We start from the raw sequence: 17,100 nt of genomic DNA on the forward strand, positions 1-17,100 counted from the left end.
TGTATGTTGTGTCTGTAAATGTTGTTTGGACATGTGACGTGCTATCTCTTCTGTAAAAGGGAAGTTTCATTTTATAGCTATTAATTGAAACTTGTGGTTACAAATCGAGCTGCTAATCTCACAGTCAGCAGTTCGAAACTACCAGCTGTTCCGCAGCAGAAAGATGAGGCTTTCTGCTCCCGTAAAGATTTACAGCCTCAGAAACCCTGTACAGGTTTTCCTGAACATGGCACATAACAACAACAACTGCATTATTGAAATACCCCATGATACTGATTTTTTTTGTCTACTGTTACTCCGGTAGACTTAGCCTATCTTGGTGTGGCACGGTGGGCTAATGTGTCAAACTACAAAGTTGTTTGAACTGAGGATTTCTCCTTGAATTTTAACCATTTTTCCTTTGTGTGGTTTGATATCATGTCATTTCATGCTCTATAAGGTTGAGCTATTCCTTATTATAAATGGTACCATATATATGTTGTCTTGAAGTGCCCTTTGATCAGAATGAACATCATAAGTCATTAAAGTTCTCCAGGAGCCTTGACGTGTGTGACAGCTGCATTGTTGTAGTTTTACTGCTTTCCTCAACAGTTCAAGATTATCTTTTTTCCTTTTTTGCAGTTTGCCAAGGCACAAGTAACAAGCTCACTCAGTTGGGTACTTATGAAGATCACTATTTAAGCCTCCAGAGGATGTTCAATAACTGTGAAGTGATCCTAGGAAATTTGGAAATTACCTATGTGCAGAAGAATTATGACCTTACCTTCTTAAAGGTTAGTTTACTGAATTTGATTTTCCTACCCAAATATAATATTGTTGTTATTGTTAAATGCCAATGAGTCAGTTCCGACTCATAGCAACCCAGCATAGGGTTCCCAAGGAGCGACTGGTGAGTTTGAACCACTGACCTTAAGAATCAAACTGACCTTGTGGCCCAGTGCTTTATCCCACAAAGGTAGAATTTGGTGCATATGCTTTTTCTATCATAATTATGAGTCTGATGGTACTATAGATGAGAATTTTATGAGAAGACCAATTTACAAGCTGGTACCAACTTCTAGCTAAATATATATATATATATATATATCAAAGGGAAGCAGACTAGTGTGCTATCATCATAGACACTGATGATCCCTTAGCCACTATGTTAAGCTGGACTGTGCTCGTATACTAGTACTTGAAAGAAAGAATGAAAGGAAGGAAGGAAGAAAAGCAATATTTTGTAACATTTGCCCATTTCGTTGATGTAAATACTCCATCCATGACCAATTTCAAGTGACCAAAAGTTTAACAACCAGTTTGAGAAAATCCTGACTATTTAGCTGTAGTCTTAAGATAGCCAGAAGGTGTTGGCTTTGAAGATTTCAGAGTTTGGTGGTAGTTGAGCCTGACTGTATTTACTTGGCCCTCTCTTGGGTCTTGATTTTGTTAAATAAGAAAGCAATCAGTTAAACATTTCCACTTTCATCTGCGTGTATTGAGCACCGGATAAAATAGCAGTCACTGCATTTCCAAATGTTACACAGCGTCCTTTCTGGATGCCCATGGACTTCAAGACAAGAGTGTAGGAAGGAGTCATTGTGGACCCTCTCACTGCCCTTTCCCCAGTTTTAATCATCTATGTGCTGTATGGAGCCCTGGTAACAGTGGATTATGAGCTGGGCTGCTAACCACAAGGTTAGTAGTTCAAATCTACCAGTCGCTCCATGGGAGAAACATGAGGCGTCCTACAGCCTCGGAAATGCTACACGGGGTCACTGTGAGTCAGAACTGCCTATGCGGCCCACAACAACAATGTGCTGTGTGTTTTTAGTCACTTGTGTGCATCACATTTCAGCAAGGCGTCCTTGGGCCTTTCTGGGCCACGTTAATCTTTGGATTCTTCCACGTGTTTGCATTTTGTCTTGTAGACCATCCAGGAGGTTGCCGGCTATGTTCTTATTGCTCTCAACACAGTGGAGAGGATTCCCTTGGAAAACCTGCAGATCATCAGAGGAAATTTACTTTATGAAAACACCTATGCCTTGGCCGTCTTATCCAACTATGGTGCAAATAAAACAGGAGTGAAGGAGCTTCCTATGAGAAACCTACAGGGTGAGCAAGCAGGAGCTTGGGAGGTTATCAACGTAGGGTGAGGAATCTGATGGTACTCCAGTTCTCTTCTTCCTATGAACTTGCCATGTTTCTTTACTCCACCTCAAAGAAGACTTTTATTCATTAAATATGTGTCCTTTGACACAGTACAAGCAGGTTGAAGTTACTAAGATGATGAAATATCCTAGATTATCAATGGATGGTTGCAGCCAGGTTGCTACTCTTTTAGGGACATGGAAAAATATTCAGAGTTAATAAGAAACGGGGAAGATACTGGGAATCGAAAGTGTGGCCAGATGGCACGGACTAGAATGGAAAGTTTTCAGTATAGAATGTGAGTAACTGCCTACCTTATTTATTCCTAGGAACTTGTATCTAAGGGATATGCATTATAGAGTAGCCCATATTTGTGACAACTTCCAGAGTGGCAATGTAGGATAATGCGCTGGACCACAAGGTCAGTTTGAACTACAAGGTTGATGGTTCAAACTCACCAACCCCTCCTTGGAAGCCATATACAGGGCTGCTATGAGTCGGAACTGACTTGACAATACTTCACAACAACAACAACACACTAGGAAATAGGAAGTCCAGGAATGACACCAAATATTTGCCCCCAGAGCTCTCATCTATCCCTTGTGCTGTGTGCGGTCCTGGTTTAAGGAGACGTACCACCCTGACTGTGCTCGATCTCATCTGATCTCAGAAGCTAAGCAGGGTCGGGCCTGGTTAGTACTTGGATGGGAGACCACCTGGTAATACCGGGTGCTGTAGGCTTTTGGACTCCTGGTGTGGTGCTGTAGAATCAGCACTGGACTTCGAGCCACAAGATCGGCTAGTCAGACATACCAGCTACTTCTCAGAAGCCCTATATAGGGTGGCTGTGAGTTGGAACTGACCTAAAACCAACAAGAAAACATAGCAGGATGCTCACCGGGGTGACAATGCTGAGCTCCGAAGCCCTGCATCCAAAGACAAGAGTGGAAAATAGGCAGGCATTCCCCTCTAGTTTGGCTGCTTGGTTTTGTCATTCTCCAAAATTTCCTTAGAAATCTTCACTCACCACTTTTAACTGCTCAGCGCACCTACGCACTCATTTCTGGGTTTATACTAATTTGTGTTATACGTGTATTTGGTGTAATTACACATATATTCAAACTGCCCCTCTCTGCCTATAGAGTTGCCTCACAACTCTACCATAATGAGAGGCAGCGTGTGGTTTAGAGCATAAATTCTGGAGCCAGACTGTCTGGGTTCCAGTCCCAGCTCCATCACTCACCAGCCAGATGGCCCTGGAGCATGTTAATTTAACCTAACAACATCTCAGTTTCCATATTTGCAAAAACGAGAGTAATAACTGAAACCTGCCTGTTGAGCTGTTGAGAAAATGACGTGCCTTAATATACGTCAAGGATTTAGTAGCCATTCCTATTCTTTTTCTACTAGCCAACATTGAGGTTTTATATATATATATATCCTTATTATTTAACACGGTACCGTTAGTAATTACCTACTCCATTCATGAAATGTTAGACATATTCATGAATTGACTACCTCTTTTTCTTCTAAACTACGCAGGAGGTGGCAACTGAACCCCCTTCCCTTTTTCTCTTCCTCTCCTTCTCACATAGCTAGGTGATACAGAAGGCTCCATCTCTGATTTCACCATCTTTCCGTCTTCTTTCTTGGCCCTCAATCGATTCTCCTAATTGTCTTGATGTCCCTATCCTGGGAGTCCAGTCTGACCTGTCATCAGCGTTGCATCTACTTGTGTCTGGCCCCCTAATGAATGCTTCACTCCCTCGCCTGGCTGGCTCTCATTGCTGCCTTCCAGTCTCTGTGTCTGTCATCCAACGCGCCACAATTTGACCCTTTCTCACCTGCTCCCCTTCTTCCCACTCTTCCTTTATTTTTCACCATCCACAGAGTAACCCAATCTCTGTCTCAACCCTCTGTGCCTTTGCTCTGGACTTCTATATTCTGTATTCTGAAATGTGTGCTTGCCAATAGTCTGTGAAATCTCGTTTCTTTCCAATACCCAAGCAAATCTTCCCAGGGAGAATCCTTCCTTACATTGGTCCTTTGTTCTTAGTTTACTTCCATCCCTTGTCTGTGAGTCCATATTTTCTAAAGTATCTGAGGTTGATATTTCTATATTTAAATTGCAGGTAGTCACTGGACTATTGTGAGAAGTAACTAAGATAAAGCTTTTAAATCAGTTGGCACCAGACCCAGCCCATGCAAGTACCATGTGTCCTGGCATGAGGTGATTCCATTGTGTGGCATGTCTATCTAACCCCATGGGGGGGCAGTTCTTAGAGAAAGGCAACAAGCCGGATTCATCTGTGCACAGTTTCCATCCCAATCTGCAGTGCTCCGTACATCTAAGTTCTCCAATAAGTGCTGCTGTTCCCTTGAAATGCCACTGATGCAACTCTCGTGTTGCCCAGGCTTGAACTTTTATCATCGCAGAGTTTTTAACAACCAGTTTGCAAAATTCCTGAATATTTAGCAATAGGCTCAAGTCAGCCAGCAGCTGCTGACTCTGAGGGCTTCAGAGCTTGGGGCTTGTTGGACACTGATTGGATTTGCTTGGCCGCCTCTGGGCTTTGTTTTTTTTTTTTGAACTAAGAAAGCATGCAAGACTGAAACAAAATCATTAGTAAAATATTTTCGCTTGTATCTGAGTGTAGTGAACACCAAGTAATATGACAGTCACTGGGTTTTAAATAGTGCACATTGTTCTTTGTGAGACTTTAGGCAAGAGAGCAGCGATAACAATAAATCCTGTGACCTCCCTGTCTCAGTGCACGCTCTATGTTTTTAGTCACTTTGCATTTTACATTTCAGACAGATGCCTTGGGACTTTCTGTGCCCACAAGTATATTCCTTGTATACTTGCTCAGCGTGTCCACATTTACTTCATAGATCATTAGCTGGATGTTGTAGCTCTTTACTCATTGCCCTCAGTGTAGTGGAGAGGATTTCCTTGGAAAGGGAATCTTTGATTTTTTTATGTCTTCTCGCTTCATGCTTTGAAGTAACTATCAAATCTGTTACTTCCTCCTTTGCCTCCTCTGCCACATGTCACCAATCCACATGTTCATGTCCAGACAGGGGTATAGTCATGTAAAGGTGGTGGGACCTTGGGTCTCCTCCTGCCCTTAATGATCATGAATTCCTTTCTTACGCAGAAATCCTGAGTGGTGCTGTGAGATTCAGCAATAACCCTGCCCTCTGCCACATGGGGACCATCCAATGGCGAGACATTGTGGACGTGGATTTTATAAGCAATATGTCGATGGACTTTCACAATAGTCCAGCTAGCTGTAAGTATTCCACAGACTTTCTGTCTCTCTGGCCTCCAGTGTCTATGGGGGGCTTGAACTGTAGAATGTTGGAGGTGGAAGACTGAAAGAAGGTACATTTGAGCATCTTTTTTAAGTCCTACTAGTCTTTTCAAGTTGTTGTTAAGTCGACTCCAGTTCATGGCAACCCCTGTGTGTCAGAGAGAAAGTGTGCTCCATAGGATTTTCAGGGTCTCATTTTTCAGAAGTACATTGCCAGACCATTCTTCCGTGGAACCTCTGGGTGAACCTCCAAACTTTTGGTTAGCAGCCATGCGTATTTATCACTCAATGACTACATTAACCTAATAAGCAGTTAATAGATTATTTGTCACCGACGTAAAAGCCTGGTATTCGTGATAAAACTTATGACCATGATTTGCTGGTAAGTTACATCACCTCCTAGGCCACTAAATCCCGTTGTGCCCATTGGGAAGAAGCTGCTAGGAGGAGGAGAAGGTGCGGGTGTCTCCTGTCATTCCTGGCCTGAGGGGCCTTTCCCATCCTGCCTTGTGGAGTTTGGCCAGACTTTTGTGTTTCTGACTTGTTGTCAAGTCCCAAAGTGGCCCATTCTGAAACTTGGAGCTGAATTCTGCTCTCCTGGGAATAGACATGTATACTCTTGACTCAGAGCCTCTAGCCAGATTTGCCAGAGTGCAGGAAAAGTTTGTCCTAGTCCCCTGTGATTATGACTCGTTACATCTATTGGTAAGGCAGCTCACATAAAGCAGAGTACTGGTAGGAGGACCAGGCAGTAGATGAAGGTTGAAGCAAGAGAGCACCTGTGGGTCTCAGTGGTCATTCAATACTTCACAATCAAAGTGATCACCGGTTTCTGCTTCTCTGTGTTTCTGCAACTCTCTAGTGGAGACATCTTTGTTTTTGGTTTGGTTTTAGTTTTGGTCTCTAAGAGGAGCTGGCCTAGATCTTCACAGTCATGAACTATACACATTTTATTCTACTAGGTACCGATTTGCCGTGTGCAAGAAACTCAATGCTGTAGTTATCTGTGAGATCAAAGTAGATTTCCTCAACTATCTGATGGATAATAAGGAGGTTAAATTGTACACAAGTATAACAGTAATAACAGTGACACTCACAGAAAGCTCTGCGTCTGATCAGATCCAATGGTGCAGGTGGTTTAAGTGGTTGGCTGCTAGAGGAAAGGTTGGAGGTTTGAGTCCCCCAGAAGCAGCTCAGAAGAAAGACCTGGCAATCTACTTCTGACAGGTCAGCCATCGGAAACCCTAGGAGTAGGAAACAATTCCATTCTGACACCTGGAATCGTCCTGAGTTGAAATGTATTTGACGGGCATCTAGTGGCTGGATTCAAAGCTTGTTTCGCAGGCAAATACGTGAATCCGATCGAGTGACCTAGTAAAGATCTTCTACACTCAACAACTTGGATTGACACAGTGGCAGCAACAGTAGGCTCAAACATAACAACAACTGTTAGGGTGACGCAGGACCGGGCAGTGTTTCATTCTGTGTATATAGGGTCAGAACCGACTCAGTAGCACCTAACAACAACAGTGCACAACACTGTCATAAGCTTTAACAAGATCCTCTAAGACTGACAGAGAAGAATGATGGCCAAGTTCATGCAATGGACAGGATTCCGATATACCAAGCTATGAAACATAACGTGGTTCTCGTTCAAGAACAGACGAGCAGATCAGCCTAACTAAATTCAAATGCTGTGAAGAAATGACATTTTAGACAGATAGAGAAGAATGCATTCTACAATAAGTCAATCCGGAATGATTTAATCATTAGTGAAAAAATAAAAGTGAAAAGATCATAAAGGATTTTTTTTTTTTTTTAAGTTGGTTATATTGGGAAGTACAAAGTCATCATCCACCTAACATCAGTATTTTCCTCATGACTTACCTGATGGAGAAAAATTCAGAAGCCGACCACCATTACGTATGGCACTGTAGGCCAACTTCAGTGTTTCTTAGTAAATCGTCTCATTTAGTCAAAATACCTTCTAAGATCATTTAACTGTTTGAAGGACACAGGATTGGAGATTTACAGAGGTGATGCTCTAGGATTACTGTGTTTCGAATTTGGGATTTTAAGGTAGTTGGCATGGGTTTCCTGGTGTGGCACTGCAGGCAAATGCGCTGGAATGCAAGGTCAGTTTGAACCGCAAGGTCGGCAGTTCAAGCTCATCAGCTGCTCCTAGAAAACCCTGTGCAGTGTAGCTATGAGTCAGACCGACTCCACATCCCTTCACAACAATGCATGGGTTTGCCTGAGAGAAAATTAAATTCATCACCCATTCCATATACTCTCATATAAATTTCATAAACAAACTAAATGTAGATAATAAAATATCAAGTATATTCAATACTAGAAGGATACGTAAAGTTGAATATTTACAATGGCAAGTTGAAGAGAAAGAAAAAAAGTCAGACGTTATAAAAGAAAGCTATATTAAAAAGTTAATGGCAAACAAGAAAATATTATATAATATCAAATGGTCATGAAAATGGTTCATATCCTGGCTAAATAAACCTGTATAAAGTATTATGTTTTGGAAGAAGGATAGCTGACTTCTTAAAAGCAATGATGACAAGACTTAGTCTCTTGTACAAGGGACATGCTGTCAGAAAGGACCCATCATGCTTGGTCAAGTCAAGGGTCAGCTAAAAAGAGGAAGACCCCCAGTGAGATGACTGACACAATGACAGCAACAAACAACAAATATTGTGAGGCTCGCGCGGGATCGGCCAGTGTTTTCGTTCTGTCATACAAAGGCTAGCTGGGAGTTGGACCCAATTCAGTGACATACAACAATAACAACAAAGTAGTCTTTGAAATCCTAATAAAAAGACGAACCTCCCGATAAAACTTTTTTATTTTTTAAAAGTGAGCCAAGAAGATAAGCAGGCCACACACGTGCACAATAAGATGGCCCAAAGTCAAACGCTATTTCCTAATGCAGTAAAAAGGACTAAATAACATAAAGGGGACATCATTTTCGCCTTTGCCAAGACTCCTTTTGATATTTAGACATCTGGGTCAGCAGGGGTATGGTATTGTCATATTCTGTTCGTGGGCGTACAAATTTTGACAATATTCACTGAAGTCCTTAAGAGACCTAAGAGTTTCACTTCTAGAAATAATAAAGTATTATGTTTTGGAAGAAGGATAGCTGACTTCTTCCAAAATAATAGGTTATTACTTGGAGTCATAAAGGAGATGTTACAGTACATTTTGTAAGAATATTTATTACAGCAATGTTGATAAAAATATCAGGAAATAGTGTGTGAAAACTAAAGATTCATTAAACAGACTAGCACAGCAAAACCATTTAAAATCATGCGAGATGAAAACGAGATTTAAAGGCATGGGAAAGTGCTATAGTGTTTTAGTAGGATTTTTTCTGGCAAAGTTATAATAGAGAATATGATGTAATACCAATTCTTGTTCATGAAGAACTGGATAATGGAAACTTTCCACAAACTTTTTTGAAACTTTGTCATATATGCATTTGTCTACATTTATCACTGCAGAATAATTCTTGTTTTCTTCCTTGAAACTATTTTCTATTAGCCATTTTTTAATATAATGAGTCTGAATTTCTTTTTCATGCAGGGAGAATTAGACACAAAATTTGAATTCTTTGGTTAGCAAATGTTTTCCCGTTATTATTTTAAACTTTTTTTCCCCATTTATAAACATAGGAGACACACAGTAGAAATTCAAAAAATATGAAAATGTGTTGGTTTAAAAAGTAACTCATAACTTCATTATACAGAGACAAGTCCTTAAACATTGCTATGTATGAGGGGGCTTCAAAAATTGAGTGGAAAAGTACAATTATCTTTTAATTCCATTTCCTACAAATCTTAATTCCATTTTCCGCAAACTTTCGGAAATCCCCTCATACATTGCTTACGTTCTTTCTTCTCTCTTTCGTCAGTGTTTGTCCTCTCTCCCTCTCCACACTGCTCTTCAAAATATAAAACCACATCATCCAGTTGTTGTCTTTCTCTCCTCTCCACCCCCTTGTTGTTGTTAAGTGCTATGGAGTCAGTTCCAACCCATAACGACCCTGTGTAGAGTTTCCAAGCAGCGGCTGGTGAGCTTGAACTGACAACCTTGCAGATCAAGCCAACTTTACTGTCCAGCTCATTAACCCACAGCGCCAGGCCAGGATTCGTAGGTCCTACCACATTTCACTGAGGCTAACTAACTCTTACTATTGACTGCAAAACCTGCCAGGCAGTTTTCAGGGTATCCTGGCTCAACAATAATTTGGCAGCGTGTCCGCTCTTCTGGTTGAAATCGAAATTCTCCTTGACACTTGGAAACTTCAAGATGATGATTAACTCCTTGAGATTGCTGCACATTTACAGTAAATGTTATCTGGAAGTCAGATTTTTTTAAAACAAATTTAATAATCAACATGTTCTGCAGAGCTGTCAGTTCAGATAAAAACAGAGCCAAACCACTGATACTATAGACATTTGTTGCCATCATTTGTAATTGATCGATTATGAAAACTGCACAAATTAAATGATTGGTTCATTTCACAACAAATTTCCAGTTTGCAAATAAACATCTGAGGCTTTAAATAATCAGCAAAACGATATCCACTTTCCGTACATTCACCTGTGCAAGCCGTTTGTGTCTCTCTCTAGCTTGGAGTCCAGGAGATTTAATTCATTACGACATAACTCTCTTCAGACTTCAGATACTCCAGTGACTCTTCACCTAGTCAGCCAAGACTGGACATAGAAAAAATATAGTAGTTTGACTCTGAGACCAGAAGACCTAGATGGTACCCAGCTGCCACTGCCAACTGCTCTGAAAGGGATCATATTAGAAAGTCTTGCTACAGCATAAGGCAATACGGAACAAAACTCAAGATTATCAAAAAGATCCGGCTTACTGGTTATAAAGAGACTGGAGGAACCTGAGACTATGACCCTTGGCCACCCTTTAGGTCTGGAACAGAACTCACCCTCGTGGCCCAATTTTCAACCAAACAGTGGTTAGGTATATCGGGTCTGCTCACCATGGAATGATCAACCATTCAAGATCAAAAGGGCAACATTTACTAGAGAAGGTTCAGAGGGCTTGGGAAGGAGGATGGAATGGACCTAGGACCACGGAGACACCTTGCCCGCTGCTGCTGCTGAGTTCCAGATGCACACCGGTTTCCCACTCATTTTGTCAATTAGATAGCTGTTGTTACAGGGAGGGGATTGCAATCTTTCAGATGAATGAAAGTGTGTGATTTGTTGGATGTTAAACTGATGGTCTGCTCTGTAAACCTTCACTTAATATATAATAAAAAGCCTCTGGGGGCAGGGATTGTAATGGTTGAGTATCAAAGACCCAACACCCTTAACATTATTGCGGGAGACACTGGAAAATTCATCAAGCCCAAGCAAAAACTGAATCCCAGTTTCTGTGGCCTGTGACAAATCTTTTTCTATCTGCCTCAGTTTCTACAGCTGAAAGGTAAATAAAAGTACATTTCTCATCTTTTCCTTTTTTTTAACTCATGGGCATCTTTTTAATCATCCTACAAATCAACCAACCTAAGCAACCAAACAGAAAAACCTAGAATAAGAATTTTGAAAATGATTCCTTGTTTCCAGGATGTTAGTTTGTGTAAACAATTAGGTGTGGTGCATCACTTTCTGTCCATCAGTCTCTTTTCACTGAGATATTAATTCAATAATTCCTTTTACTTTTTAGGCCAAAAGTGTGATCCAGCCTGTCCTAATGGAAGCTGTTGGGGTGCAGGAGAGGAAAACTGCCAGAAATGTAAGTCAGTAAGAGAATTTCCGATAAATGTGTGGCCGCCAGTCCCTTTTACTTAAGTAATTGCATTAGTTTCCCCTTGAAGACTCCAAAAAGCACTTTTGGTTATAATGCCAGATGTTACCAGTTATGTGAGTGACAGTCTTGCAAATCTCCCTACATGCTGTTAATCCAGGGTGGGCTATTTCTGACACTTCAGGCTGTCATACATTAAGTAAAAGCCAGCTACCTTGAATCTTAGTCATCATAATCTTTTGAACAGTATTTTTGAGAAATTTTCCTGAGAATGGAAGATTTGTCTATGGTCTACATAAGTCACTGGAATTCTTGTTCTGTTGTGTTTTTCTCTCTTATTTTCTTCCTATATCGGGTGCCTACTTACACAGAAACATGAACATCATTTAGCAAGGGAGTCTTACTGGGAACTTGCACTGGAGGGTAGAAAGGTTAGCTTACATGTGTGGTTTTCTGGCTTCAGATAGATACTCAGTGCCTCGGAATCCAAAGGAATGTAAGTTTAAAGACTGTCTGTCCTTAAGTTCAAAAATGGCTGTTAAGTCCTTTTAAGCACTGCTTCCTGGCAGGGAATTTTGTTATTTGTATTTTTCATATTACCCTAAACACTCCGTTCCAACGAGTCTCTAATTATCTAATTGGTCTAAAAGTCTAGACTTGATCTGGTTAGTTCTCTCAAGGGACTAAAAATAAATAAGAACAAAGGAAGTTTTAAAAAAAGGATAACAATTTGATTTATTGTGGTCGAACATGAATATTGGGAAACTTTAATGAATCCACTGCTGACTTGAAGGTCAGCACTTTGAATTCCTCAGTTACTCTTAAGGACAAGGAGGAAGCTTTGTGCTCCCGTGAAGATTTGCAGCCTCAGGAACACTAGATAGGTTTGTTGTAGTTGGAAATAAACCCCATGGCAGTGGGGTTTGGTTCTTATCAAGTCTCAGAATCATTAAATTCATCTCTCTTTTTTCTTCTTCACTTTTTCATTTACTATTTGTAAGTGTGCTGTGGTGTCCCTAGGAAATGGCCCCTCTTTGATCCGCTCCCTCTTCACCTCAAAGATGATCTTTGCTGTTTTTCAGTGACCAAAACCATCTGTGCCCAGCAGTGTTCTGGACGCTGCCGAGGTAAATCCCCCAGTGACTGTTGCCACAATCAGTGTGCTGCCGGCTGCACAGGTCCTCGAGAGAGTGACTGCCTGGTAAGAGATAGAGCTCTGGGTAACGGCGTGGGGTTCAGGTCCTGCAGCCAGCCCCAGAAGCACTAAGGATGTTTTCTCTGGTCCCAGGATTTAAAGGACTTCCTGTGGGAGACACTTACTGATTAGCATACATAAAGCAGATGCAGATATTGCTGTTTGCCAGGTGGCAGAGTTTGACTATCCTGCCTCCCTAATTTACTGTGTAACCTTGGGCAAGTGAGATAACCTCTCTGTGTCTCCGTTTCCTCATTTGACAATTGAGCATTAAAAAGTATCAGTTTTGTATGTGATCTAAGTCACATGACCTATCCATAACCAGAACCTGGATATAAAATGAGCATCTACAAACATATTGGAGTCCTGGTGTAGCGCTGCGGGTTAATGCGCTGGGATACAAGGTCGGTTTGAATCGCAATGTGGGCAGATCAAACTCACCAGTCGCTCCTCGAAAACCCTATACAGGGTGACCATGAGTCAGAACCGACTAGATGGCACTTAGACAACAACAACAAGATACATATTTGTAGTCATGAATATTTATTGTTGCCATCACTACCACCATCATTATTAGTTCTGTTGTTGTATTTATTGTTTCATTTAACTTTTATTACAAATCTAGAGCAATGATACTGTAACATCTCCTAAACTATATACGAAGCTGTTAAGAGACCAGTTCTGAGCCACCACAGTTTGAGTGACGTGGCTGGGACGCTAAAGATAAAATCTGACTAGCTGCATCTCCTGATGGGATCTTTTGAATTATGCAGTTTTGTCCCCATTAGTGCAGAAAGACAAAATATAAAGCCTCAGATGTTCCTACAGGGCTGTGAGCACCTCACATGATGGTTCCACAGCTAGGGAGCAACTTAGAGGTCCTGAGAACACCAGAGATTATAGAAAGGAAACCTAAAGCCAGTACCAAGTATGGTGGGGCCCCCTCTCTAGCAAAGGAGACCCAACTTTAAACTTTAATCCATTCGATCAGCATGACTCAGCCCACAGGAAGTCTTTAAATCCTTAAGCCAGAGAAGACAGGGCTGATTCCAATGCCCGCCTCCAAGAAAAAAATTGTACATGGAATGCTTTAGTAAAAACAGCACTATATTGCGCTCTCCTTTTTGTACAACACCCTTCTAGGTTAAAACATCTACAGTGTAGTAACAAGTTCTAAAACCCTATCCCTAAGTGTTCTTTATAAGTAAAAGTCTATATAACTTGAGTTTAAAATTAATTTAGCTCCACAAGTAGTGCTTTAGTATATGAACTGCTTCATAATCTTAGAAACGAATGAAGAAGAAGTGAGTATTTACTCTGATGAGCATCGTGCCTTATAGAGATAGGACAGTATTTTAAAGAAGTATACATATACCGTATTTTTACACGAGTCACATGCTAGTTATATGTTTTTTGAAAGCCATGCAATCTCCTCAGATGTGAGTCTTTGCTATGTGCGTTATATGTGTGTGTATGTGTGTGTGTGAGCACATCATATGTGGGAGACATAGATTATGCTGTTAAGAGAAAGATCTTTATGAATCTACTGAGAGAACTTGCGTAGAGTCCCCACTCTCACTGACATCTGAGCATTAAGATGCACGTCTTGAACTTCGTGGAAGGAGTCAACAATACCCATTTCAGACACCAAGTGCCTAACCTAGTCTGATCCTGTTGACTTGCCATCCTTCCTGTGACAGATCTGCCGAAGATTCCGAGATGAAGCCACGTGCAAGGATACCTGTCCTCCGCTAATGCTCTACAACCCTACCACATACCAGATGGATGTTAACCCAGAGGGAAAATACAGCTTTGGTGCCACATGTGTGAAAAAGTGCCCACGTGAGTTCATCACATGTAAAACCTTTTCATGTTTCAAGTGTCAGTTTCCTGTTGTGTCTCCTACATGGAGCTCTTGAGTCCCATTGTTGTAGGCGGTCTCTCTGCCTTTTATGTGATAGGTTGGTGTGCTCGCCTCTTTGTCAAGTGGATCAGCGTATGTGATCCAGTGCCAAGTCCCTGCTGAAGAGCACAGTGACATGCTGTGCAGAAAAACCCTGCTTACTGAGGTCCACACGGTCTCCTCTCAGGGTGAGGGCCACGTGGAACTTCGTGTTGTGGGGGCCAGGCTCCAGACCAGGAAAAAGGATGCCTGCTTCTTGGCCCAGTGGGTACCGAGGACCCACTGTGGTGGCCCAATGTTCACTTCTCTGATTGGCCCATTTCAGCATTTCAGTATGTAGCTCTTGTACCACACCTTTATGGAACTGGACACTAGATTAGAGATTACATCAGAAGACCTCCCTACATTCTTCAGTGCTTTCTGATGAGAGTTAGAACTCTTAGCAGCATTGTAGAATGTTTTTAATTTTGTTTGGGGTTTGAATGTGGAATGGTATTTTTGCATTCTAGAGGTGGCTGTAGGTTTAGTGAAATGATACGAATTAGCAAGTGTAGAGTTGGCTGATTCAAGGCCTTTGGAAACCAATCTTGATATCCAAAAGGTGAGATTGGCTAAGAAAATAAAAATTGGAAGAACAATTATGCAGGAGAGGTTTACCCTATCAGATTTGTGTACATGAAAAACTTCTAAATCTGTACTGAAAATAGAAAAATAAAACCAGTGTAAGGTAAATTACGAACTAGGATAAAGAAAAATTTGCCACAATATATGACAAAGACAGTCTTTTAGAGAAAGCTTTAAAATTCACAAGAACACACTAAGAACTTAAAAGATAGTAAAATAATAAAAAACTTTTTAAAAGAAAATAAATCAGACAAATCAGAGGCAGGGAGGGGGAATGACTAATGTCCAGTGAATCCTTTTTTTTTTTTTTTTTTAAGGATCTTGTTTCTGAACTTAAAACAAGGACACAAGAGTTCCTAAAAAAATGAATTGGAAATTAGTAGAAATAAATTTCTTTAAGGGTAAAAGAGACAGGAAAAACGAGTATCTCTTAGTCCTTCCAGCACCCTGATGATGAGGCAATTCCAAATCTGAAAGACACCCTGAAGGGAAAACGAAGTGTCTGCCACAAGAATTGTCACCTCAGCCACACTGGCTTCAGTGGAAGAGTGGTCTTGTTTAAGGTCACATACTTTTTAGTAAACACTCAAGCTTTGACTCTAAGTGCTGCAGATAAAACTTACAGGGGGGGCGGAGGGGGAGTGAAACAGCTTCAAAGAGAGGCCCTCAGTTTGTGAGCACACATGATGTTTTCTCCCTAACACTTCTATTTCCTGCCTGTGATGAAATCTCTCTCTTTCTCCATATTACACTCTAGACTACTATTAGACTCTTAAACATGATTCCTTTTCTGTTTGCAACTTTTCATTCTTTGTCTTCAAGCCAAAGTATTATGTATGGTTCCTTTTCATCAGTCCCTTTGTAGTGAGACGTGGGGACATTTGTGTGAGGCCCAGGGACACCTGGCGCTGCTTTCACCACCTGCCTTTCATGTCTGGCCCTTAGATAACTACGTGGTAACAGACCACGGTTCCTGTGTCCGTTCCTGTGGCCCCGACAGCTACGAGATAGAGGAGGATGGAGTCCGCAAGTGTAAAAAGTGTGAGGGACCTTGTCGTAAAGGTAAGAAGCAATCTTGATTCTTCTTCTGGAAGTGAAACTGTATTATTAGTTCCCTCCCCTACAGGAGTCCTGGTGTGGTGCTGCGGGTTAATGCTCTGGACTGCAAAGTCAATTTGAACCACGAGGTCAGTGGTTCAAGCACACCAGTCGCTATGAGTCAGAACCAACTTGACGGCACTTAACAACAACAAACACACTTAGAAGGTCCCTCAACATGACACTTAGAAGAGCTTTGAATACCTCTTTCCCTCAATGCTAATTTCCACCTCTTTCTCTCTTCTTTTGAAAACTTTGCCATAGTGCTTTAACTCCCTCTAGATTTTGGGTTATATATGTGTATGTATGTCTTTGCGTGTTTGTCTTTTTACTGAGCCATGAAACTGTTAGCAGATATTGTAATACTTTACCCCTAAGTATTGTTGTTGTTGTTAAATGCCGTCGAGTCAGTTCCGACCCATAGCGACCCTGTACAGGGTTTCCGAGGGTGTAAATTCTTACGGGAGTAGAAAGCCTCATCTTTCTCCCGCGGAGCAGCTGGTAGTTTTGAACGGCTGACCTTAAGGTTCGCAGCCCGATTCGTAACCACTACGCTACCAGTATAGCAGCAGACATTTCCTGTAAGCACATTCTTCAGTCTAACCAAAGACAGTTGCACACTTACGGAGTTAACATTGATTCAACAGTTTCCGAAGGTGCAACTTCATCCTGATTTCACCCTAAGGTCCTAATAAGTCATTTGTAATCGCTTCTCTTTTTCTTAGTCTTGAATTCCACCTTGGATCATGAGCTTCATTTAGATATCTTGTTATCTCCTATAATTAAGAATTGTTACTCAGCTCCCCCCCACACATTTTTTATTTTCTTATTAGACCTTTCAGGACATTGCAATTTTTTTTTTAACTCTAGTAGACTTTATTTTTTTAGAGCAGTGTTAGATTTACAGAAAAAGTGACCGGAAAGGATGTCTTTCCCATATGCCCTTTAGCCCCCGAAGCCTTGCTTCTCCTCTTAACATCCGGCTGATGGAATTTACTCAAAAGCAGTGGGTTTAGTGTTTTGGGAATGGTGTGGTACAT

At 41.2% G+C, this 17,100-nt stretch overlaps 1 protein-coding gene across 1 annotated transcript in view; it reads left to right on the top strand.

Annotated features, from left to right (window-relative positions):
• Positions 1–623: 623 nt before the first annotated feature.
• The window catches only part of EGFR (epidermal growth factor receptor), a 78,084-nt gene continuing 61,607 nt past the window's right edge, over positions 624–17,100 (top strand). Inside the window, exons 1-7 of the mRNA XM_006861865.1 lie at positions 624–773; positions 1,911–2,094; positions 5,289–5,423; positions 11,160–11,228; positions 12,323–12,441; positions 14,136–14,277; positions 15,908–16,024. Of these exons, the coding sequence (XP_006861927.1) occupies positions 693–773; positions 1,911–2,094; positions 5,289–5,423; positions 11,160–11,228; positions 12,323–12,441; positions 14,136–14,277; positions 15,908–16,024 (847 nt within the window). The 5' untranslated portion in view covers positions 624–692. The remainder of the gene's footprint in view (positions 774–1,910; positions 2,095–5,288; positions 5,424–11,159; positions 11,229–12,322; positions 12,442–14,135; positions 14,278–15,907; positions 16,025–17,100) is intronic.

Source organism: Chrysochloris asiatica, unplaced genomic scaffold (genome assembly GCF_000296735.1).
Source record: "Chrysochloris asiatica unplaced genomic scaffold, ChrAsi1.0 scaffold00044, whole genome shotgun sequence".
Taxonomy (NCBI): Eukaryota; Metazoa; Chordata; class Mammalia; order Afrosoricida; family Chrysochloridae; genus Chrysochloris; species Chrysochloris asiatica.